The 25,669-nt window shown below is 42.4% G+C and overlaps 7 protein-coding genes across 7 annotated transcripts in view; all 7 read left to right on the plus strand.

Moving 5' to 3' along the window:
* LOC140547180 (uncharacterized) overlaps nucleotides 1–9,769 on the plus strand; it is a 35,773-nt gene extending 26,004 nt beyond the window's left edge. The window contains exon 2 of the mRNA XM_072670769.1: nucleotides 9,352–9,769. Within this exon, the coding sequence (XP_072526870.1) occupies nucleotides 9,352–9,769 (418 nt within the window). The remainder of the gene's footprint in view (nucleotides 1–9,351) is intronic.
* LOC140546979 (histone H4) lies at nucleotides 1,846–2,157 on the plus strand. Its single transcript, XM_072670462.1, has one exon. It carries the CDS (start codon nucleotides 1,846–1,848, stop codon nucleotides 2,155–2,157), a length of 312 nt encoding a protein of 103 aa, XP_072526563.1.
* Nucleotides 3,034–3,408, plus strand: LOC140546746 (histone H2B). Its single transcript, XM_072670134.1, has one exon. It carries the CDS (start codon nucleotides 3,034–3,036, stop codon nucleotides 3,406–3,408), a length of 375 nt encoding a protein of 124 aa, XP_072526235.1.
* Nucleotides 8,200–8,832, plus strand: LOC140547191 (histone H1-like). The gene has a single exon (XM_072670780.1). It carries the CDS (start codon nucleotides 8,200–8,202, stop codon nucleotides 8,830–8,832), a length of 633 nt encoding a protein of 210 aa, XP_072526881.1.
* Nucleotides 9,770–10,029: 260 nt separating the features above from the next.
* LOC140546834 (histone H3) lies at nucleotides 10,030–10,789 on the plus strand. The gene is made up of 2 exons (XM_072670252.1): nucleotides 10,030–10,084; nucleotides 10,365–10,789. The coding sequence occupies exon 2, from the start codon at nucleotides 10,379–10,381 to the stop codon at nucleotides 10,787–10,789; it is 411 nt and encodes a 136-aa protein (XP_072526353.1). The 5' UTR covers nucleotides 10,030–10,084; nucleotides 10,365–10,378.
* Nucleotides 10,790–19,811: 9,022 nt separating this feature from the next.
* Nucleotides 19,812–20,123, plus strand: LOC140546996 (histone H4). Its single transcript, XM_072670482.1, has one exon. The coding sequence runs from the start codon at nucleotides 19,812–19,814 to the stop codon at nucleotides 20,121–20,123; it is 312 nt and encodes a 103-aa protein (XP_072526583.1).
* An 883-nt stretch (nucleotides 20,124–21,006) lies between these two features.
* LOC140546732 (histone H2B) lies at nucleotides 21,007–21,381 on the plus strand. Its single transcript, XM_072670120.1, has one exon. The coding sequence runs from the start codon at nucleotides 21,007–21,009 to the stop codon at nucleotides 21,379–21,381; it is 375 nt and encodes a 124-aa protein (XP_072526221.1).
* Nucleotides 21,382–25,669: the final 4,288 nt, after the last annotated feature.

Raw genomic sequence — 25,669 nt, forward strand, 5'->3', positions numbered from 1 at the left:
TCGTCTTTACATGACGACATGTGAGTCATTACACTTTGCGTTGCTTTGTGGAATAGGCGTGAGCTGGAGACTGGACCTGGTCAGCTCCGTTGTGTCGCTGTTGGCACGATAACGTTTGCTAACTTGCCAAAAATGAAGTGGATACTGAAATCCGATAAGTCGATTTTGCGGAGAGCCTAAAGTTGTACACCCAGTCACAGCAAATCGACGTAGAACTGCCGTTGCTGGATCTATGTGTGGAGTTGTACATAGCTTGGAGCCAGCTTAACGATTAGCAGCGTGGCTAACTCGGCCAGCATAAACAGTAAAGCACAAATATGAGCCTAATTATGAGGGGTCATTATTTATTGACCACAGTGCAGTGCCACATGCGGAGTTGTAGCATAAAAGTACGCAATACAGCCGTGATTTGTGGCTGTTGAGTGATTTGAGTTAACTTGCTTTTTCAGGTCCACACATGAGCTAACATAGCGATTAGCATGCTAGCTAACTCGGATGGTACAAACAATAGCATTACGCCAGCGAGTGTAAATACCTGTCAGATAAATACACACTCGCTCGAGTCAGTCAGGTTTTATTATGAAACCGTGTATATAGCTAGCAACATTTTATACGTTTACTGCCGTGGTTGAAATCGAGAAGCCACCTCGGAGAGTAGCATGATGGCTAGGTGTCTAAAAATTAATCACAAAAATAACGATATTACGGACACGTGCGTAGTTCTCTATATTGTTATTTGGAGCAAGTGAGGGAGAAACAGTCGTGCTTAAACCCGGCTACCAGCAGCGTATCTTCTGGTTTTCAGAGCTGGGCGGCCTGTGTAGCTTGCTAGCTAGTGTTTTGTTTACAAAAGATTATTTTCGTTATTAGCTAGTTGCCGAAACGGCATCGGTCAACCGAAAAAACGAACAAACAAAAAAACAATGCAATTTCGCTCGTTGGCCAATAGTTAAACAGTAAAAAAGCTCAGAAAAAGCTATGACATTAGAACCGGAGTTGCACTGTCCAATTCCCAAGCAGCTCACTACTCCCTATGGAGTGCACGGTGTCACGAAAAAACGCTGTGCACTAGGGAGTAGTGGAGTGCGGTTTAGGATCGCCCCAGGTGTACGAAGGAAGACTTCATGCATGGAGCATGGGGTGTCATCCTGTGGTAAAACACGGAAAGATTATATATATATATATATATATATATATATATATATATATATATATATATACACACTTGGCGTTATTATTGTAGTAATTGATTTTTAGAAAACAGTGCATAAATGTTTATTTACAAAGGCCACATGGCCCCTATCCACTTCTTACAGTGACTCAAAGTAGGCTCATACACAGCCTCACTAAACAGTTCATCTTATGCCTAGGTCACTGAATTGTATGAATTTATTCAGTTATTTATTTATTTAAGATTTCGCCATAAGACCAATCTATTTCAGAAATGATTTTAGCTCTTAATTGCAGTTTAGGTTACTTCGTCATTATATGGTCAAGCATGTCTGGAGCTAGGCTGTAGGTTTCAAAGCTAAATCATGTTGAGTTAAAGTATTCACAGTGAAGGTTATGCATGATCCAAAGTGTGCTGCGTTATTTTGAACATGAGTACATCCAGAGAGAACGGAATTCTGGTTGACTGTATTTTGTATGGCTACCCACTCAGTGGCTATACAGCAAAACAAGCGTTCTGCACACGTACAGAGTATGAGGCGGAGCTGATGTACTGTGACGTCGCTCGGTTCCCTTGCTTTCATTTAGGTCCTATAGAGGGGTATAATTGGCGTGCCTCGGGTGCTCCAGCTTCATAGATTCTCTTCTCGTCGACTGAGAAAAGAAGCAGCTAGGATGTCCGGCAGAGGCAAGGGCGGCAAAGGCCTTGGAAAAGGAGGCGCCAAGCGTCATCGTAAAGTGCTTCGCGATAACATCCAGGGTATCACAAAGCCGGCTATTCGCCGTCTGGCTCGTCGTGGTGGCGTCAAGCGTATCTCCGGTCTGATCTACGAAGAGACCCGCGGTGTGCTCAAAGTGTTCCTGGAAAACGTGATCAGGGACGCAGTCACGTACACTGAGCATGCCAAAAGAAAGACCGTCACCGCTATGGATGTGGTGTACGCCCTGAAGCGCCAGGGACGCACTCTGTACGGATTCGGAGGTTAAACGCTCGGCCTGAACAGCTCTAAACCCAACGGCTCTTTTAAGAGCCACTCACAAATCCAGCAAAAGAGCCTGTTTCTAATCTTAGCTTGTTTGTTTCAAATAAGGCAGTTTCCCGGATACTCTGTATTAAGAATGTAATATACGGGAAGAGTACATATATGTTACTTTGTATATATGTATTGTTTTACACCCCCCCCCCGTATGCGTTGGTAAAATCGGAACTATACGTCCTATAATATATATAAATCCTGATAGTCGCCGTCAACGCCGCTGTGGCGAAAAACAGATTAAGCCCTGTAGATTAAAAATGCGCGGGAAGGCGAACAAAGAGTTGATCATATTTGTTTGTTTCAATAAAGTCAATGATGGTGGTTATGAATCTCGGTTACTCCGGTTACTTTGTTAAGAAGCTCATTTTCAGGAGGAAAAAACATAATTTATATATAATATTTATATATATATATGACATTATATTCTTATATAATAATGTGATTATTATATAAGAATACATATTGTTTTCCATTTACCCCGTTTGCGTTGATTAAATCAGAATTATACAGAACATCGCCGTCAACACCGCTTTGGCGAAAAATAATGTGCCGCCTGCACGGTGGGTACAAATGCGCGGGTAGGCGAACAAAGAGAATGCTGCTCAGGGGAGGGGGAAGGGAGGAGGAGAAAAAAGGGAGGGGAGGGGAGGGGAGGGGAAAAGGGAGTGTGGGGGGTTGGGAAGAAGCGAGCGGACAATTGTTGTCCAATGGTCGTACGACGGCATTCTAAAGGCGGTACCTTCTTGTATTAGAATGCCAGAGTCTAAATAATGTGGGAGCTTATCGCCTCCTCCTCATTCTTCAGTCTTACTCGACGAGGAGCAGTATGCCTGAGCCAGCTAAGTCCGCGCCCAAGAAGGGATCCAAGAAAGCCGTGACCAAGACGGCCGGGAAAGGAGGCAAGAAGCGCAGAAAGTCCAGGAAGGAGAGCTATGCTATCTACGTGTACAAGGTGCTGAAGCAGGTCCACCCTGATACCGGTATCTCCTCCAAAGCGATGGGCATCATGAACTCGTTCGTGAACGACATCTTCGAGCGCATCGCCGGTGAGTCTTCCCGTTTGGCTCATTACAACAAACGTTCTACTATCACCTCTAGGGAGATCCAGACCGCTGTGCGTCTGCTCCTTCCCGGTGAGTTGGCCAAGCACGCCGTGTCCGAGGGCACAAAGGCCGTCACCAAGTACACGAGCTCCAAGTAAATGGTGATAGCGGCGTAATCCAAACCCAACGGCTCTTTTAAGAGCCACCCACGGTTTCTTCGAAAGAGCAGTTTTATTCAAGAACAAAGTCGCCGATGGTAAGCTATAATACTAATTATTATTATTAATATTATTATTATTTTTTTTTCCCCCATGAGTGCTTCTGCAGCCATTATTGTAAAAGGAATGCCCTTCAGTGTATGTATGTATGTAAATCAACTTACTTAGTTGTTTGTCTGCATTTAATTGGTATAGTATACTAAGATTCAGGGGCAGAGCAGCAAACTAAAATACTGTGCCATACTAACTGTATGGCGTGGGGTTGTAATGCTAAGTGGGATAAATGAAGCTGCACATCACCTGTGAAAGACCAGTCCAGAGGAGATCAGCCTTACAGGTGGGGAATAGTGAGGCAGGAAACCATACTAGGGTTGACTTGAAGCCTAGAACTATACACTTGATCTTTGTAATGAAAGCTGTCTAGTATATATAACCAGGCATACGGTTAGGAAAGAGAGGAAATAAGTATCTCCACAAGCTTTTTTTTGTCGGGTCACAGAAGGGTGAAGTTATTCAAAGCCTTAGGTTTATGGTGAGATTTGAGTGAGCAAGAATAGGTTCAGAGCTAGACTTTTGATGTAGAGGGTCGGAGCAAGGCAAAAGGACGAGGGTAGAGTAAGTAAAATAGTATGGCGGTCAAAGGCCTCAGGTTTATGATGAAGGTGGATTGAGTTAAAGTGACCGTGAGCTTAGGCCTTTGCCTTAGGATACAAAGGAAGGTTCAGTAAAAGTGAATTTCAGCATTAGCCATCAGCCTGATGATTTGGATACACATGGCCTCGGCCTACTGAGGAATGCACATCTAAGTAGAATGGTCATGACTGCATGGAATGGGTTAAATGAAAGTAAAAGTTTAAAAATAATAATTTGGTGTGTTGCTTATTGGGATAGAGGGAGGGATGGGGTTAATTTGTTTTAGTACAAGAATGAGATTGGAGTTGTTTCATGTGAGGGGTTTGAATGAGGATGGGGAGTGATTTTGTATAATGGTTGGAGGAAGGATGGGGTTATTTGGTTTCATGGTTAGAATGATCTTAAGGTTATGTTGTACTAGGTTAAGAGGGAGGACAGAGTTATTTTGTATTAGGACTACTTGGTTTGGTCACAAAAAGATGAATTTGGTTGAAGCCTTAGGTTAATGGTGAGATTCGAGCGAGCAAGAATAGGTTCAGAGCTAGACTTTTGATGTAGAGGGTCGGAGCAAGGCAAAAAGACGAGGGTAGAGTAAGTAAATTTAGGTAGCGTAAGTAAAAAAGTATGGCGGTGAAAGTGTGTTTAGTGCAGATGTGATCTAGGAAGAGTGAGTAACAGCAGCTTTGTAAACGAGGCCTCAGGTTTATGATGGAGGCGGATTGTGTTAAAGTGACTGTGAGCTTAGGCCTTTGCCTTAGGAAGCTTCAGAAAAAGTGAATTTCAACATTGGCCATCAGCCTGATGATTTGGATACACATGGCCTCGGCCTACTGAGGAATGCACATCTAAGTAGAATGGTCATGACTGCATGGAATGGGTTAAATGAAAGTAAAAGTTTAAAAATAATAATTTGGTGTGTTGCTTATTGAGATAGAGGGAGGGATGGGGTTAATTTGTTTTAGTACAAGAATGAGATTTGAGTTGTTTCATGTGAGGGGTTCGAATGAGGATGGAGTGATTTTGTATAATGGTTGGAGGAAGGATGGGGTTATTTCATTTTAGGGTTTGTGAGAGAAGGTGGTGGGGTTTGTATTAGAGTATGAATGGAAATGGGTTATTTTATTTTGGGGTTAGACGGCGGATGGGGTTATTTGTTTTAATGGTTAGAATGATCTTAAGGTTATGTTGTACTAGGTTAAGAGGGAGGACAGAGTTATTTTGTATTAGGACTATTTGGTTTGGTTCACTAAAAGATGAATTTGGTTGAAGTCTTAGGTTAATGGTGAGATTCGAGCGAGCAAGAATAGGTTCATAGATATTTTTTTGATGTAGAGGGTCGGAGCAATGCAAAAGGACGAGGGTAGAGTAAGTCAAATAGTATGGCGGTCAAAGGCCTCAGTTTTATGATGAAGGTGGATTGAGTTAAAGTGACGGTGAGCTTAAGCCTTTGCCTTAGGATACAAAGGAAGGTTCAGTAAAAGTGAGTTTCAACATTAGCCATCAGCCTCATGATTTGGATACACATGGCCTCGGCCTACTGAGGAATGCACATCTAAGTAGAATGGTCATGACTGCATGGAATGGGTTAAATGAAAGTAAAAGTTTAAAAATAATAATTTGGTGTGTTGCTTATTGAGATAGAGGGAGGGATGGGGTTAATTTGTTTTAGTACAAGAATGAGATTTGAGTTGTTTCATGTGAGGGGTTCGAATGAGGATGGAGTGATTTTGTATAATGGTTGGAGGAAGGATGGGGTTATTTCATTTTAGGGTTTGTGAGAGAAGGTGGTGGGGTTTGTATTAGAGTATGAATGGAAATGGGTTATTTTATTTTGGGGTTAGACGGCGGATGGGGTTATTTGTTTTCATGGTTAGAATGATGTTAAGGTTATGTTGTACTAGGTTAAGAGGGAGGACAGAGTTATTTTGTATTAGGACTATTTGGTTTGGTTCACTAAAAGATGAATTTGGTTGAAGTCTTAGGTTAATGGTGAGATTCGAGCGAGCAAGAATAGATTCATAGATATTTTTTTGATGTAGAGGGTCGGAGCAATGCAAAAGGACGAGGGTAGAGTAAGTCAAATAGTATGGCGGTCAAAGGCCTCAGTTTTATGATGAAGGTGGATTGAGTTAAAGTGACGGTGAGCTTAAGCCTTTGCCTTAGGATACAAAGGAAGGTTCAGTAAAAGTGAGTTTCAACATTAGCCATCAGCCTCATGATTTGGATACACATGGCCTCGGCCTACTGAGGAATGCACATCTAAGTAGAATGGTCATGACTGCATGGAATGGGTTAAATGAAAGTAAAAGTTTAAAAATAATAATTTGGTGTGTTGCTTATTGAGATAGAGGGAGGGATGGGGTTAATTTGTTTTAGGACAAGAATGAGATTGGAGTTGTTTCATGTGAGGGGTTCGAATGAGGATGGGGAGTGATTTTGTGTAATGGTTGGAGGAAGGATGGTGTTATTTCATTTTAGGGTTGGAGAGAGAAGGTGGTGGGGTTTGTATTAGAGTATGAATGAAAATGGGTTATTTTATTTTGGGGTTAGACGGCGGATGGGGTTATTTGGTTTCATGGTTAGAATGATGTTAAGGTTATGTTGTACTAGGTTAAGAGGGAGGACAGAGTTATTTTGTATTAGGACTATTTGGTTTGGTTCACTAAAAGATGAATTTGGTTGAAGCCTTAGGTTAATGGTGAGATTCGAGCGAGCAAGAATAGGTTCAGAGCTAGACTTATGATGTAGAGGGTCGGAGCAAGGCAAAAGGACGAGGGTAGAGTAAGTAAAATAGTATGGCGGTCAAAGGCCTCAGTTTTATGATGAAGGTGGATTGAGTTAAAGTGACGGTGAGTTTAAGCCTTTGCCTTAGGATACAAAGGAAGGTTCAGTAAAAGTAAGTTTCAACATTAGCCATCAGCCTGATGATTTGGATACACATGGCCTCGGCCTACTGAGGAATGCACATCTAAGTAGAATGGTCATGACTGCATGGAATGGGTTAAATGAAAGTAAAAGTTTAAAAATAATAATTTGGTGTGTTGCTTATTGAGATAGAGGGAGGGATGGGGTTAATTTGTTTTAGTACAAGAATGAGATTTGAGTTGTTTCATGTGAGGGGTTCGAATGAGGATGGAGTGATTTTGTATAATGGTTGGAGGAAGGATGGGGTTATTTTATTTAGGGTTGGAGAGAGAAAATGGTTATTTTCTATTAGGGTTAAAATGAAAAATGGGGTTTTAGGGTTTAAATGAGCTTGGGTTTATTTTGTATTGGGGTTAGAGTGAAGGTGCAGTTATTTTGTATTAGGCTTGAAAAAGGGCATGATAGTTTTATGTTATGTTTAGAATAAGTTTTTTCTTTTTTTTTTGTTATTTTGTTTTTTGTGTTTTAGGGTTGGGGGGGTGTATGCAGTTATTTTGTGTTAGGGTTAGTATGAGATTTTTGGCTATGGTATATTGGGTGTGTTACGAGTGCGTATTAGGGGACCTATGGAGAGCCGTTCCGAGTGTGGAAGCGCCGGTGACAAAGACGCATCGACGGTGGAAGTCATACTGCGCACACACGGCAACACTGTGCTTTACACACTCCTCAAGGTCGCCTTGCACGACGAGCAAAACAACGCACCCACGTCTCGGATGCCCAGCACGCTCTCGACGAGGCTCTCCTCCAACGCACCGGATAACACTCGCCCAGTTCGTGGCACCTTTTGTCGCCGTTTTCCACCGATTAGCACGCCAAATGCGCCGCCGCCCGTTCGGCACGCCGGTAGCGTGGCACGCTTCGGTGAGCGCCGTATTAAACGCGGCGTCGTTACGCTGCCCTTCCCGTCTTCTCAACACACGGTGGAGCCTCTCGGAGACGAAAGAGCATTTCTACGCTCGCCAAGTTGAGCTTTCACCCATATTTCGCTCGACAAACGCCGAGAGAAAACACAAGTGCGAGACTGTCGCTGCCACACGGCTGTGCGGCATCGAGCGAGTTGAGTCTACAACGTTCTCATGTGGCTTTTAAGGGCCGGCCCCCTCGCTGCAGCGGGAGGTTCTACAGAACGCTGCAGCAGATTGTGCTCACTCGCGCTCTCAGCAAAGCAGAACAATGGCAGAAGTCGCTCCAGCCCCAGCCGCCTCGGCGCCCGCCAAGGCCCCCAAGAAGAAGGCCGCCGCCCGCCCCAAGAAAGCCGGCCCCAGCGTGGGCGAGCTCATCGTCAAGGCCGTCTCGGCTTCCAAGGAGAGGAGCGGCGTGTCTCTCGCCGCCCTGAAGAAAGCCCTTGCTGCCGGCGGCTACGACGTCGAGAAGAACAACTCACGCGTTAAGCTCGCCGTCAAGAGCCTCGTCACCAAGGGCACTCTGGTGCAGACCAAAGGCACCGGCGCGTCGGGCTCTTTCAAGCTTAACAAGAAGCAGACCGAGGCAAAGAAGAAGCCGGCCGCCAAGAAACCGGCACCTAAAGCTAAGAAGCCGGCCGCCAAGAAACCAGCCGCGGCCAAGAAGCCCAAGAAGGTAGCAGCCAAGAAACCCACTGCGGCTAAGAAATCCCCCAAGAAGGCCAAGAAGCCCGTCGCGGCCGCTAAGAAGGCAGCGAAGAGCCCCAAGAAGGCCAAGAAGGCCAAGAAGCCGGCGGCTCCCAAAAAGGCGACCAAGAGCCCAAAGAAAGCCAAAACGGTCAAGCCTAAAGCAGCTAAGCCCAAAGCGGCGAAGGCGAAAAAGGCTGCCCCTAAGAAGAAGTAAACAGTAACGCCGTTTACCTTCATGTCTTGTTTCTCTATTCAACGGCTCTTTTAAGAGCCACCCACAGTTTCATAAAAAAACAGCTTTTTTCCCCCCTTGTTACTGCATAATGAATTGATTGTTAAAAAAAAAAAAAAAAAAAACACTCAACAACACAAAAATAGCTCTCATTACTTTCCCCACACAATAATTATATATGATCAATATATATATATTTTTTTGGTTTGGTCATACGTGTTACATTTGAGCGGGAAAGGGAAAGAAAACGCGGGGCACGAGTGGGGGTAAATGTTTCTTTCTTTAACCCGTTTTCTTTCTTCCTTTCTCTCTCTCGCTCACACAGACACACAGCACGAGAGGAGGAGGGGGTCGGGTAGGAAAGCGAGCAGAGGTGGGAGGACGCTAGAGTCTGACGGCGGAAATGCGATTGGCTGTTGGTGCGCGTAGCTTTTAGCCAATAGGACCGTAGGCGATTTTGCTATATCAACGGCGCTCGTTGGCCGGCGTGTATTATTTCAGCTTTGTTCGACGAACACGACTGACGCGAATCATGAGTGGAAGAGGCAAAACCGGTGGTAAAGCTAGGGCCAAGGCTAAGACTCGTTCGTCCCGCGCCGGACTGCAGTTCCCAGTTGGCCGTGTGCACAGGCTTCTGCGTAAAGGCAACTACGCTGAGCGGGTCGGCGCCGGCGCTCCCGTCTACTTGGCCGCCGTCCTGGAGTATCTCACCGCTGAGATTCTCGAGTTGGCTGGCAACGCCGCCCGCGACAACAAGAAGACCCGTATTATCCCCCGTCACCTGCAGCTGGCTGTTCGTAACGACGAGGAGCTGAACAAACTGCTCGGAGGAGTCACTATCGCCCAAGGTGGTGTGCTGCCCAACATTCAGGCTGTACTGCTGCCTAAGAAGACCGAGAAGACTGTGAAGACAAAGTAAATTGGCGCTCTCCGTTGATTTATCTATACACAAAGGCTCTTTTAAGAGCCACCCATTTTTTCTAAGAAAAGTGCTGCTCCTTTACAAACAACACTACATATTCTTCACGTGATTTCCAACTGCATAAAAAAATAATAGCTTTATGAACCGAGTTATTATATAAACACACTGCCATGCAATACACAATTGCCCTTTTTCATATATTTCACGTACTGAGATCAACACCCTATGCATATGTGCATGTATACACACATTCTCTCGCTCTCTCTCACACACACACACACACACACACACACAGTGTGTTTAATGTTCGCTGTAATGTACAGTACATTGATTAGTTTGATCATATTATTGTTCTTATTATTATATATTTTTTAATGATTTTTTTTTCTTTGTTGTTTTGTATTACAGGAGCCCGCCGTTTTGCTTTTAGGTTTGAAAAGAAGACGCCCAATAGTGTGTCACCGACGCATTGCCGGCCGCCCAATGGGAAACGGACAACTTCAAGACGCCCAATGAGCGGCAAGCGGCTTGAAAGCTTAAAAGCCATGTGAAGCGAGCGAGAGCTCATTCTCTTTCTTTTCCCCGAGAGGAGCAGAGTTCAACGCGATGGCAAGAACCAAGCAGACCGCTCGTAAGTCCACCGGTGGCAAGGCCCCGAGGAAGCAGCTCGCCACCAAGGCTGCCCGCAAGAGCGCCCCAGCCACCGGCGGCGTGAAAAAGCCTCACCGTTACAGGCCCGGCACCGTGGCTCTGAGGGAGATCCGCCGCTACCAGAAATCTACTGAGCTGCTGATCCGTAAGCTGCCCTTCCAGCGGCTAGTGCGTGAGATCGCGCAGGACTTCAAGACTGATCTCCGCTTCCAGAGCTCCGCCGTCATGGCCCTGCAGGAGGCTAGCGAGGCGTACTTGGTGGGTCTGTTTGAAGATACTAACCTGTGCGCTATCCACGCCAAGAGAGTCACCATCATGCCTAAAGACATCCAGCTGGCCCGCCGTATTCGCGGAGAGCGCGCTTAAACAGAGCGCTTCGACGTTTACCTGAAATACCCAACGGCTCTTTTAAGAGCCACCTACCCGTGTCCGCGCCGAAACAGCAAATGTCCGCCTCACCTCGGTGTTGCGTTTATATAATGTAAGGCTATTATGACGCGCGCGCGCTTCTAAGTTCCATAGGGCTGCGCGAGCAAAACCAGCCGTAAGACAGTGGTTGTAAAGTTTAGCAAAAAAAACAACAACTAATATATATGTGTATATATACAGTCATGCCCGAAAGTATTCATACCCCTGTCAAAGTTTGACTTAAATTTACTTTTATTTAACCAGAAATTATATTTTTGCCTGGAAATGACACAGGCATCTCCCAGGAGATAACATGATGATGTACAAGAGGCATCATTGTGGGAAAAAATATTTCTCAGCTTTTATACACATTTGAACAAAAAGTGGCATGTCCAAAATTATTCATACCCTTCTCAATAATTAATAGAAAAGCCTTTATTGGCTATTACAGCAATCAAACGCTTCCTGTAATTGCTGACCAGCTTTTTGCATGTCTCCACTGGTATTTTTGCCCATTCATCTTTAGTGATGAGCTCCAACTCTTTGAGGTTCGAGGGTCTCCTTGCCATCACCCTGATCTTTAGCTCCCTCCACAGATTCTCAATTGGATTCAAGTCAGGACTCTGGCTGGGCCACTGCAAAACATTAATGTTTTTGTCTGCTAACCATTTCTTCACCACTTTGGCTGTGTGTTTTGGGTCGTTGTCGTGCTCAAATGTCCACCGGTTCCCAAGGCCAAGTTTCTCTGCAGACTGCCTGATGTTGTTGTTGAGAATCTTGATGTATTGCTCTTTTTTCATGGTGCCATTTACTGCGATCAAGTTCCCTGGTCCATTGGCTGAAAAACACCCCCAAAACATTAGGTTTCCACCACCATGTTTGACAGTGGGGATGGTGTTCTTAGGGTTGAAGGCTTCTCCTTTTTTACGCCAAATGGTGCACACATCATTGTGGCCAAACAACTCAATTTTTGTTTCATCTGACCATAAAACAGAACACCAGAAGTCTTCTTCTTTGTCCAGATGAGCATTTGCAAAGGTCAAGCGGGCTTTTGTGTGCCTTTTCTGGAGAAGTGGTGTCCTCCTTGGCCTGCGTCCGTGGAACCCAGCAGTGTGCAGTGTCCGTTGAACTGTCTGCCTTGAGATGTCGCCACCAGCAGAGTCCAGATTCACCAGGATGGCCTTGGTGGTGATCCTTGGATTTTTCTTCACCTCTCTCACTATTCTCCTGGCCAGCACAGGTGTCACTTTTGGCTTCCGACCACATCTTCTGAGATTTTCCACAGTGCGGAACTTCTTGTATTTTTTAATAATACTTTGCACTGTAGCCACTGGAACTTGAAAACATTTTGATATGGCTTTATAGCCCTTTCCTGACTTGTGAGCGGCCACAATGCACAGCCGCAGGTCCTTAGTGAGCTCCTTTGTCTTAGCCATGACTGTCCACAAACCAACTGCAGAGAGCTGCTGTTGTTCTCCTGTTGAGTTGATTAAAACAGCTGTTCCCAATGAATCAGGGTAATTAGGATGCTTTAAAACAGCTTGGACTATTTGGAATGGTATAGAACTTTGGATTTTCCCATATACTGTGACAGTTTTCAAAGGGTATGAATAATTTTGGACATGCCACTTTTTGTTCAAATGTGTATAAAAGCTGAGAAATACTTTTTCCCACAATGATGCCTCTTGTACATCATCGTGTTATCTCCTGGGAGATGCCTGTGTCGTTTCAAGGCAAAAATATAACTTCTGGTTAAATAAAAGTAAATTTAAGTCAAACTTTGCCAGGGGTATGAATACTTTCGGGCATGACTGTATATTATAACGTTTTGTACAACATTTCACATCAAAATCGCCATATTTAACATGTGTTTTAATACATATTAATACGTTTCTTTAAATACCTATCAATATGATTATACATATTTAATAGTTTGGAAACAGTTCATTCACCCCAGCAAAAAGTTGAAGCCACTGCTACTTCAGTAGAACACTACACTTTACACTATGTAGTGTTTAGGCCGGTTTTGGCCTATTACAAACGGCATTTGACATGGATGGAGCGTGGATCCCACCGCGTGGTGAAACTATACAACTGCAAGCACAGTTTCAGAGAGCAATGTATGTGTATATTTATATAATGAGAGCTTGATTTTGGGTACCTACGTTTCATACATATGCAAAATGAGTTTGATTCCATAGAGAGTAAGCGAGACCAGCTGTGGGGCCGCAGTAAAGGAGTTAAGTGTATATTCCGGAGAGGACCACCGTTGTTGTGGGAACGCAGACATATGTCATGGATGGAGCGTGGATGCCATCGTGTGGTCAAACTAGGCAAATGCAAACGTTAACTACGTAGATTTATTCGTGTATGTGTGTGAATGTAACAGCTTTTTTCATTTGATAGATGGTTGTGAACTCCAGTACGTCTACTAAATCATTTGTATTGCGGTGTTATTTTGGTTAGTGTTTTTTAAAGTACATTTTAAAAAATGTTTCTATTGAAGCATACTTCAGTTCAGGGCATTTTAGTAGCCAGCATGGTTACCAGTTCTCATGCTGCCAGGCAATGAAATGGAAACTTAATTTAGGGTAATTTTATACACATTAAATATGATTGTTAACTGCACCAACAAATCTAAAAAGTAATTATGTGTCTTACGTGATGATTTTCGTTTGGGCTTGGGTTTCATTTCAACAATATGCTAACGATAACATACTCCAGACTGTATAATCTCCTTCCACAACTAGATAAAATGTCTTGTTTTGAAGAACGCTTGATAGAAGTCTTTAATAAAGGCACTTTATTAGCCATCATGACAACCAAACAGCATGCAGTTATGTAAAAAGCCACCAATTTACTCACTGCTAGAAGCCATTGAGACAAACTATAGAGTAGTGCACTTCTATGTAGGACCTTTATTTCCTTTTCTTTAGAGCCCTTAAACTCTGTGTATTAGCTTATATTGAGGTTACCATAATAATCATAAATCAGTAAAAAACACCGCTCATCTGCTATCAAGACCTGACCGAGGAGCTGGAGGCCAGTGGAGCAAAGCTAAAATATGGAAAAGCATACGCACCCTCAAATTGGTGCAAAAAAAAATAAATAATAATTTTAATCATTCAAGGCATAGGTAAGTAACAAATGAATACAAAAGTGCTAACAAAAGTGAATGAAAAGCCAGCCGTACTCACTTGTGAATTCGCTTTTTTGATTTTGCTTCTTTAAACGTCTCTGTGGACCAAAAAAAAAAGATTAATTGTTTTACATTTTAACCACACGATGGCATCCACGCTCCATTTACGTACTATGACCACAGACTTAAAGCTTAGCCCTGAAACTCCATCAGAAGCCTAAAAGACTTGACTAGAGAAGTGCACTTCTGTGTAGTGTATACAGTGTAAGGGATTTAGGAAGTGCCCTATTGCAAACGTCACCGTTGTTTTGGGATCGTGGATATATGTCATGGATGGAGCGTGGATGCCATCGTGTGGTCAAACTCGCAAATGCAAACGCTAAAAACATAGATGTATACGTGTATGTGTGTGAATGTTACAGCTTTTACATATGACAGATGGTTGTGAACTCCAGTAAGTCTACTAAGATCTACCAAGGAACATTTGGGCATTTTAGTAGCCAGCATGACAACCAGTTGTCATGCTACCAGGCAATGAAAACTTAATTTAGGGCACTGCAATTTTTATACACATTAAATATGATTGTTAACTGCACCAATACATCTAAAAAGTCATTACATGTCTTGCGGGATGATTTTTGTTTGGGTTTTAACAATATGCTAATGATAAAGTAGGACAGAAATTTTTTTTACTCCAGACTGTATTACCTCCTTCCACAACTCGATCAAATGGCTTTAGATAAAGAATCCTTGATAGAAGCATTCTTTATTTAAGGCACTTTTTTATCAGTTAGGTAAAAAGCCAACAATTCGCTCACTACTATAAGCCATTGAGACAAACTGTAGAGTAGTGCAATTCTATGAATGACGTTTTTCCCCTCCCCCTTTAGAGCCCTTAAATTCTATGCTGTATGGTTATGTGTATGTATGTATGCATCAGCTTATATTGAGGTTAACATAATAATCATAAATCAATAAAGAACACCGCTCATCTGCTATCAAGACCTGACTAAGGAGCTAGAGGCCAGTGGAGCAAAGCTACAATTACGAAAAGCATACGCACCATCGGTGCAAAAAAATCATTTTAACCTGCCAGGTTTAGGTCAAAGACTTTCTTCAAGGCATAGGTAAGTAACAAATGAATACAAAAGTGCTAACAAAAGTGTATCAAAAGCCAGCCGTACTCACTTGTGAATTAGCTTTTTTGTGCTTCTCAAATTGAACTCTTTCTCTTCTTTCTGATTTTGCTTCTTTAAATGTCTCTGTGGACCAAGAAAAAAAAAACTAAAAAAAAAGATGAATTGTTTTATATTTTGCAGATTTACATTTTGACCACCAGATGGCATCCACGCTCCATTCACGTACTACGACAACAGACTTAAAGCTTAGCCCTGAAACTCCATCAGAATCCTAAGGGGTAGGTCTAGCCAAACTGCTTCCCCTCACCCTGACTTCATCATGAGCTCTACACTTACTTTGCTTACCACAATGTCTTTCCATATTTCTTTATCATCCACTAACTGCAACATATGATAAAAGCAACATTACTTAAAGCAACATTAACTCCCTCTGTGTTTATCTAATCTAGCATGACTTTTATTAGAAGATGTAAAGCGAGCCTGAGAAATCCAAGGGGTAAACATGTAGTTTTAGTTGGCCTCATTAGGAGCTTTTCCCTTGTATGCAATAATATACCATTTATTCGATTTGTGTTTGTTCTTTCTTTCTTTAAATGTCTCTGTGGACACTATATCTTTAACTTGTAGTGTATTAGATTAACGACTACAATTCCCATGATGCCTAACTAAAGATTTTTTTGCACCGATGGTGCGTATGCTTTTCGTAATTGTAGCTTTGCTCCACTGGCCTCTAGCTCCTTAGTCAGGTCTTGATAGCAGATGAGCGGTGTTCTTTATTGATTTATGATTATTATGTTAACCTCAATATAAGCTGATAAAACCTTGCCAAATAAAATTATTTTTGCACAGATTTAATTGTGTGGGTATGAGACATGTTAGTATTATTCCTACATTCACTTCTCATTGGTGAAGATCTTCTCTAATGGCCAATGTCAGTGTTAACACTTTACTGTACATCCTATACATTTGCACTCCTGGACACTACTAACACTTTATTATTATTACTTAATAATACAGTGTTATTATTAAATTTTTATGTATCGTCATCTGTCCACTTCATTTCTTATTTTTCATAACTGCACTGTCCTTCATCTGCAGTTAGTTTCAAATGCATTTTCACATGTATTCTATTTATCTGTCTATCTATCTATCTTGCAGTGTGGGTTCTAACTAGACAAAGGACTCCAAAAGTCATGTTTGTGTTTTTAAACCACAGTATTGACTTTGTCCTCATGTAACTCATGTATAGTGTAACTGGGTATCTCAGTATCTTCACCTGGATTTATTGATCCAAAACTGTAGCTTAGTGATGTCAAGGTTCAAATGTTTAAAGTCATGTCATGTTGAATGTTGTGAGGGAATACGTCTGAAAATATATGGAACCTGGCCTGGCAGATACATATTCTGACCACCAGATGGCATCACTACTCCATTCACGTTCTGCAACTACATAGTCTTAGGGCCTAGCCCTGAAACTCCATCAGAAGCCTAAGAGGTAGGTCCAGCCGAACTGCTACCACTCATCCTGACTTCATCATGAGCTTTACACTTACTTTGCTCACCACAATTTATTTCCTTCCTTTCTCTTCCACTAACTGCTAACCAATATGACTTTAGAAGAAGATTTATTAGAAGATGTATAGTGAAAACCTGAGGAATCCAAATGGTGTGGGTTTAGTTTAAGTTGGCCTTGTTTTATTTTATGTGCAGAAATATGTCAGTGGTGGTGGTTGTGTGTGTGTGTGTGTGTGTGTGTGTGTGTGTGTGGGTGTGTGTGTGTGGGTGTGTGTGTGGGTGTGTGTGTGTGTGTGTGTGTGTGTGTGTGTGTGTGAGAGAGAGAGAGAGAGAGAGAGAGAGAGAGAGAGAGCTTGATGCATACTTATTCAATCTGACAGAAAATACAAACCCTGTACTGGTTTGTGTTTGAGCAATATGTGTTGACAAAGAAAAAAAGAACAAATTACTGGTTGAATCTATAAAACACTATGCTTCCTTTAAGTGTGTCTATGTCAATGTGTCAATGACACAATGTGTCTTTATCCTGTAGTGTCAAGATCAAGGACTACAATTCCCATGATGCCTAACTACAAGTTCAGCCTATTGACACACGTGCCATGTATTAGGACTAATCACGTGTTGTTTTAGAACGTTTTCGAAAAGTATAGATGACGTACAGTGTTTTATTGATTCAACCATTCATGTGATCCGGCTCTTTAATTCTTGAATTTGATTTATTGTTGTACTGGGTTGTTGGCGTTGTATTTTCTAAACGTTGCAAACCCTTTGTATGTGGATTTACTTGTTCAATATGTTGTCATGGAGCCTGTCTCTCTCTCTCTATCTCTGTCTATCTCTCTATGTATACATATCTATCTACCTACCTACCTTCCTACCTACCACCCTCCCTCTCTTCATCTAATGATGAAATCCGATAACTGCACGTCCAGTCACAGTAAAAAGTAAACCGTGTGCCATGGTGTACAGTAGTGGGCTGATCTCAGTGTGTGCTTGTTTTATGCTTGCAAGGTCGTAACCCTAGTACTAAATAGCCATTTATGTCATTTATTCAGGCATTCAGGTGCATTGAGGGAGGACACGTACTCTTGTCGTGTGTGTGTGTGAAATAATCGCTACGCACGTTAGAATGGCGTGATGTAGTGTGACTTTGTTGTATACGAGACCGAGGCGCACATGGCGACAGCCATCAGAGGGGAGTGGACGGCTGACCGAGGTATTTGTCGTGTTAAGACCTATGTTAACTACTTTTAATGTTCATACATGTGAAACGTCGTCTTTACATGACGACATGTGAGTCATTACACTTTGCGTTGCTTTGTGGAATAGGCGTGAGCTGGAGACTGGACCTGGTCAGCTCCGTTGTGTCGCTGTTGGCACGATAACGTTTGCTAACTTGCCAAAAATGAAGTGGATACTGAAATCCGATAAGTCGATTTTGCGGAGAGCCTAAAGTTGTACACCCAGTCACAGCAAATCGACGTAGAACTGCCGTTGCTGGATCTATGTGTGGAGTTGTACATAGCTTGGAGCCAGCTTAACGATTAGCAGCGTGGCTAACTCGGCCAGCATAAACAGTAAAGCACAAATATGAGCCTAATTATGAGGGGTCATTATTTATTGACCACAGTGCAGTGCCACATGCGGAGTTGTAGCATAAAAGTACGCAATACAGCCGTGATTTGTGGCTGTTGAGTGATTTGAGTTAACTTGCTTTTTCAGGTCCACACATGAGCTAACATAGCGATTAGCATGCTAGCTAACTCGGATGGTACAAACAATAGCATTACGCCAGCGAGTGTAAATACCTGTCAGATAAATACACACTCGCTCGAGTCAGTCAAGTTTTATTATGAAACCGTGTATATAGCTAGCAACATTTTATACGTTTACTGCCGTGGTTGAAATCGAGAAGCCACCTCGGAGAGTAGCATGATGGCTAGGTGTCTAAAAATTAATCACAAAAATAACGATATTACGGACACGTGCGTAGTTCTCTATATTGTTATTTGGAGCAAGTGAGGGAGAAACAGTCGTGCTTAAACCCGGCTACCAGCAGCGTATCTTCTGGTTTTCAGAGCTGGGCGGCCTGTGTAGCTTGCTAGCTAGTGTTTTGTTTACAAAAGATTATTTTCGTTATTAGCTAGTTGCCGAAACGGCATCGGTCAACCGAAAAAACGAACAAACAAAAAAACAATGCAATTTCGCTCGTTGGCCAATAGTTAAACAGTAAAAAAGCTCAGAAAAAGCTATGACATTAGAACCGGAGTTGCACTGTCCAATTCCCAAGCAGCTCACTACTCCCTATGGAGTGCACGGTGTCACGAAAAAACGCTGTGCACTAGGGAGTAGTGGAGTGCGGTTTAGGATCGCCCCAGGTGTACGAAGGAAGACTTCATGCATGGAGCATGGGGTGTCATCCTGTGGTAAAAGATAAGATAAGATAAGATAAGATAAGATAAGATAATCCTTAAACACGGAAAGATTATATATATATATATATATATATATATATATATATATATATATATATATATATATATATATATATATATATATATATACACTTGGCGTTATTATTGTAGTAATTGATTTTTAGAAAACAGTGCATAAATGTTTATTTACAAAGGCCACATGGCCCCTATCCACTTCTTACAGTGACTCAAAGTAGGCTCATACACAGCCTCACTAAACAGTTCATCTTATGCCTAGGTCACTGAATTGTATGAATTTATTCAGTTATTTATTTATTTAAGATTTCGCCATAAGACCAATCTATTTCAGAAATGATTTTAGCTCTTAATTGCAGTTTAGGTTACTTCGTCATTATATGGTCAAGCAGGTCTGGAGCTAGGCTGTAGGTTTCAAAGCTAAATCATGTTGAGTTAAAGTATTCACAGTGAAGGTTATGCATGATCCAAAGTGTGCTGCGTTATTTTGAACATGAGTACATCCAGAGAGAACGGAATTCTGGTTGACTGTATTTTGTATGGCTACCCACTCAGTGGCTATACAGCAAAACAAGCGTTCTGCACACGTACAGAGTATGAGGCGGAGCTGATGTACTGTGACGTCGCTCGGTTCCCTTGCTTTCATTTAGGTCCTATAGAGGGGTATAATTGGCGTGCCTCGGGTGCTCCAGCTTCATAGATTCTCTTCTCGTCGACTGAGAAAAGAAGCAGCTAGGATGTCCGGCAGAGGCAAGGGCGGCAAAGGCCTTGGAAAAGGAGGCGCCAAGCGTCATCGTAAAGTGCTTCGCGATAACATCCAGGGTATCACAAAGCCGGCTATTCGCCGTCTGGCTCGTCGTGGTGGCGTCAAGCGTATCTCCGGTCTGATCTACGAAGAGACCCGCGGTGTGCTCAAAGTGTTCCTGGAAAACGTGATCAGGGACGCAGTCACGTACACTGAGCATGCCAAAAGAAAGACCGTCACCGCTATGGATGTGGTGTACGCCCTGAAGCGCCAGGGACGCACTCTGTACGGATTCGGAGGTTAAACGCTCGGCCTGAACAGCTCTAAACCCAACGGCTCTTTTAAGAGCCACTCACAAATCCAGCAAAAGAGCCTGTTTCTAATCTTAGCTTGTTTGTTTCAAATAAGGCAGTTTCCCGGATACTCTGTATTAAGAATGTAATATACGGGAAGAGTACATATATGTTACTTTGTATATATGTATTGTTTTACACCCCCCCCCGTATGCGTTGGTAAAATCAGAACTATACGTCTTAATAAATCCTGATAGTTGCCGTCAACGCCGCTGTGGCGAAAAACAGATTAAGCCCTGTAGATTAAAAATGCGCGGGAAGGCGAACAAAGAGTTGATCATATTTGTTTGTTTCAATAAAGTCAATGATGGTGGTTATGAATCTCCCGGTTACTTTGTTAAGAAGCTCATTTTCAGGAGGAAAAAACATAATTTATATATAATATTTATATATATATATGACATTATATTCTTATATAATAATGTGATTATTATATAAGAATACATATTGTTTTCCATTTACCCCGTTTGCGTTGATTAAATCAGAATTATACAGAACATCGCCGTCAACACCGCTTTGGCGAAAAATAATGTGCCGCCTGCACGGTGGGTACAAATGCGCGGGTAGGCGAACAAAGAGAATGCTGCTCAGGGGAGGGGGAAGGGAGGAGGAGAAAAGGGAGGGGATGGGAGGGGATGGGAGGGGAGGGGAGGGGAGGGGAGGGGGAAAGGGAGTGTGGGGGGTTGGGAAGAAGCGAGCGGACAATTGTTGTCCAATGGTCGTACGACGGCATTCTAAAGGCGGTACCTTCTTGTATTAGAATGCCAGAGTCTAAATAATGTGGGAGCTTATCGCCTCCTCCTCATTCTTCAGTCTTACTCGACGAGGAACAGTATGCCTGAGCCAGCTAAGTCCGCGCCCAAGAAGGGATCCAAGAAAGCCGTGACCAAGACGGCCGGGAAAGGAGGCAAGAAGCGCAGAAAGTCCAGGAAGGAGAGCTATGCTATCTACGTGTACAAGGTGCTGAAGCAGGTCCACCCTGATACCGGTATCTCCTCCAAAGCGATGGGCATCATGAACTCGTTCGTGAACGACATCTTCGAGCGCATCGCCGGTGAGTCTTCCCGTTTGGCTCATTACAACAAACGTTCTACTATCACCTCTAGGGAGATCCAGACCGCTGTGCGTCTGCTCCTTCCCGGTGAGTTGGCCAAGCACGCCGTGTCCGAGGGCACAAAGGCCGTCACCAAGTACACGAGCTCCAAGTAAATGGTGATAGCGGCGTAATCCAAACCCAACGGCTCTTTTAAGAGCCACCCACGGTTTCTTCGAAAGAGCAGTTTTATTCAAGAACAAAGTCGCCGATGGTAAGCTATAATACTAATTATTATTATTAATATTATTTTTTTTTTTTTTTCCCCCATGAGTGCTTCTGCAGCCATTATTGTAAAAGGAATGCCCTTCAGTGTATGTATGTATGTAAATCAACTTACTTAGTTGTTTGTCTGCATTTAATTGGTATAGTATACTAAGATTCAGGGGAAGAGCAGCAAACTAAAATACTGTGCCATACTAACTGTATGGCGTGGGGTTGTAATGCTAAGTGGGATAAATGAAGCTGCACATCACCTGTGAAAGACCAGTCCAGAGGAGATCAGCCTTACAGGTGGGGAATAGTGAGGCAGGAAACCATACTAGGGTTGACTTGAAGCCTAGAACTATACACTTGATCTTTGTAATGAAAGCTGTCTAGTATATATAACCAGGCATACGGTTAGGAAAGAGAGGAAATAAGTATCTCCACAAGCTTTTTTTGTTGGGTCACAGAAGGGTGAAGTTATTCAAAGCCTTAGGTTTATGGTGAGATTTGAGTGAGCAAGAATAGGTTCAGAGCTAGACTTTTGATGTAGAGGGTCGGAGCGAGGCAAAAGGACGAGGGTAGAGTAAGTAAAATAGTATGGCGGTCAAAGGCCTCAGTTTTATGATGAAGGTGGATTGAGTTAAAGTGACGGTGAGTTTAAGCCTTTGCCTTAGGATACAAAGGAAGGTTCAGTAAAAGTAAGTTTCAACATTAGCCATCAGCCTGATGATTTGGATACACATGGCCTCGGCCTACTGAGGAATGCACATCTAAGTAGAATGGTCATGACTGCATGGAATGGGTTAAATGAAAGTAAAAGTTTAAAAATAATAATTTGGTGTGTTGCTTATTGAGATAGAGGGAGGGATGGGGTTAATTTGTTTTAGTACAAGAATGAGATTTGAGTTGTTTCATGTGAGGGGTTTGAATGAGGATGGAGTGATTTTGTTTAATGGTTGGAGGAAGGATGGTGTTATTTCATTTTAGGTTTTGTGAGAGAAGGTGGTGGGGTTTGTATTAGAGTATGAATGGAAATGGGTTATTTTATTTTGGGGTTAGACGGCGGATGGGGTTATTTGGTTTCATGGTTAGAATGATGTTAAGGTTATGTTGTACTAGGTTAAGAGGGAGGACAGAGTTATTTTGTATTAGGACTACTTGGTTTGGTCACAAAAAGATGAATTTGGTTGAAGCCTTAGGTTAATGGTGAGATTCGAGCGAGCAAGAATAGGTTCAGAGCTAGACTTTTGATGTAGAGGGTCGGAGCAAGGCAAAAAGACGAGGGTAGAGTAAGTAAATTTAGGTAGCGTAAGTAAAAAAGTATGGCGGTGAAAGTGTGTTTAGTGCAGATGTGATCTAGGAAGAGTGAGTAACAGCAGCTTTGTAAACGAGGCCTCAGGTTTATGATGGAGGTGGATTGTGTTAAAGTGACTGTGAGCTTAGGCCTTTGCCTTAGGAAGGTTCAGAAAAAGTGAATTTCAACATTGGCCATCAGCCTGATGATTTGGATACACATGGCCTCGGCCTACTGAGGAATGCAGATCTAAGTAGAATGGTCATGACTGCATGGAATGGGTTAAATGAAAGTAAAAGTTTAAAAATAATAATTTGGTGTGTTGCTTATTGAGATAGAGGGAGGGATGGGGTTAATTTGTTTTAGTACAAGAATGAAATTGGAGTTGTTTCATGTGAGAGGTTCGAATGAGGATGGGGAGTGATTTTGTATAATGGTTGGAGGAAGGATGGTGTTATTTCATTTTAGGGTTGGAGAGAGAAGGTCGTGGGGTTTGTATTAGAGTATGAATGAAAATGGGTTATTTTATTTTGGGATTAGACGGCGGATGGGGTTATTTGGTTTCATGGTTAGAATGATGTTAAGGTTATGTTGTACTAGGTTAAGAGGGAGGACAGAGTTATTTTGTATTAGGACTATTTGGTTTGGTTCACTAACAGATGAATTTGGTTGAAGCCTTAGGTTAATGGTGAGATTTGAGCGAGCAAGAATAGGTTCAGAGCTAGACTTATGATGTAGAGGGTCGGAGCAAGGCAAAAGGACGAGGGTAGAGTAAGTAAAATAGTATGGCGGTCAAAGGCCTCAGTTTTATGATGAAGGTGGATTGAGTTAAAGGGACGGTGAGTTTAAGCCTTTGCCTTAGGATACAAAGGAAGGTTCAGTAAAAGTAAGTTTCAACATTAGCCATCAGCCTGATGATTTGGATACACATGGCCTCGGCCTACTGAGGAATGCACATCTAAGTAGAATGGTCATGACTGCATGGAATGGGTTAAATGAAAGTAAAAGTTTAAAAATAATAATTTGGTGTGTTGCTTATTGAGATAGAGGGAGGGATGGGGTTAATTTGTTTTAGTACAAGAATGAGATTGGAGTTGTTTCATGTGAGGGGTTTGAATGAGGATGGAGTGATTTTGTTTAATGGTTGGAGGAAGGATGGGGTTATTTCATTTTAGGTTTTGTGAGAGAAGGTGGTGGGGTTTGTATTAGAGTATGAATGGAAATGGGTTATTTTATTTTGGGGTTAGACGGCGGATGGGGTTATTTGGTTTCATGGTTAGAATGATGTTAAGGTTATGTTGTACTAGGTTAAGAGGGAGGACAGAGTTATTTTGTATTAGGACTACTTGGTTTGGTCACAAAAAGATGAATTTGGTTGAAGCCTTAGGTTAATGGTGAGATTCGAGCAAGCAAGAATAGGTTCAGAGCTAGACTTTTGATGTAGAGGGTCGGAGCAAGGCAAAAAGACGAGGGTAGAGTAAGTAAATTTAGGTAGCGTAAGTAAAAAAGTATGGCGGTGAAAGTGTGTTTAGTGCAGATGTGATCTAGGAAGAGTGAGTAACAGCAGCTTTGTAAACGAGGCCTCAGGTTTATGATGGAGGTGGATTGTGTTAAAGTGACTGTGAGCTTAGGCCTTTGCCTTAGGAAGGTTCAGAAAAAGTGAATTTCAACATTGGCCATCAGCCTGATGATTTGGATACACATGGCCTCGGCCTACTGAGGAATGCAGATCTAAGTAGAATGGTCATGACTGCATGGAATGGGTTAAATGAAAGTAAAAGTTTAAAAATAATAATTTGGTGTGTTGCTTATTGAGATAGAGGGAGGGATGGGGTTAATTTGTTTTAGTACAAGAATGAAATTGGAGTTGTTTCATGTGAGAGGTTCGAATGAGGATGGGGAGTGATTTTGTATAATGGTTGGAGGAAGGATGGTGTTATTTCATTTTAGGGTTGGAGAGAGAAGGTCGTGGGGTTTGTATTAGAGTATGAATGAAAATGGGTTATTTTATTTTGGGATTAGACGGCGGATGGGGTTATTTGGTTTCATGGTTAGAATGATGTTAAGGTTATGTTGTACTAGGTAAAGAGGGAGGACAGAGTTATTTTGTATTAGGACTATTTGGTTTGGTTCACTAACAGATGAATTTGGTTGAAGCCTTAGGTTAATGGTGAGATTTGAGCGAGCAAGAATAGGTTCAGAGCTAGACTTATGATGTAGAGGGTCGGAGCAAGGCAAAAGGACGAGGGTAGAGTAAGTAAAATAGTATGGCGGTCAAAGGCCTCAGTTTTATGATGAAGGTGGATTGAGTTAAAGGGACGGTGAGTTTAAGCCTTTGCCTTAGGATACAAAGGAAGGTTCAGTAAAAGTAAGTTTCAACATTAGCCATCAGCCTGATGATTTGGATACACATGGCCTCGGCCTACTGAGGAATGCACATCTAAGTAGAATGGTCATGACTGCATGGAATGGGTTAAATGAAAGTAAAAGTTTAAAAATAATAATTTGGTGTGTTGCTTATTGAGATAGAGGGAGGGATGGGGTTAATTTGTTTTAGTACAAGAATGAAATTGGAGTTGTTTCATGTGAGAGGTTCGAATGAGGATGGGGAGTGATTTTGTATAATGGTTGGAGGAAGGATGGTGTTATTTCATTTTAGGGTTGGAGAGAGAAGGTCGTGGGGTTTGTATTAGAGTATGAATGAAAATGGGTTATTTTATTTTGGGATTAGACGGCGGATGGGGTTATTTGGTTTCATGGTTAGAATGATGTTAAGGTTATGTTGTACTAGGTTAAGAGGGAGGACAGAGTTATTTTGTATTAGGACTATTTGGTTTGGTTCACTAACAGATGAATTTAGTTGAAGCCTTAGGTTAATGGTGAGATTTGAGCGAGCAAGAATA

Source organism: Salminus brasiliensis, chromosome 24, assembly GCF_030463535.1.
Source record: "Salminus brasiliensis chromosome 24, fSalBra1.hap2, whole genome shotgun sequence".
Classification (NCBI taxonomy): domain Eukaryota; kingdom Metazoa; phylum Chordata; class Actinopteri; order Characiformes; family Bryconidae; genus Salminus; species Salminus brasiliensis.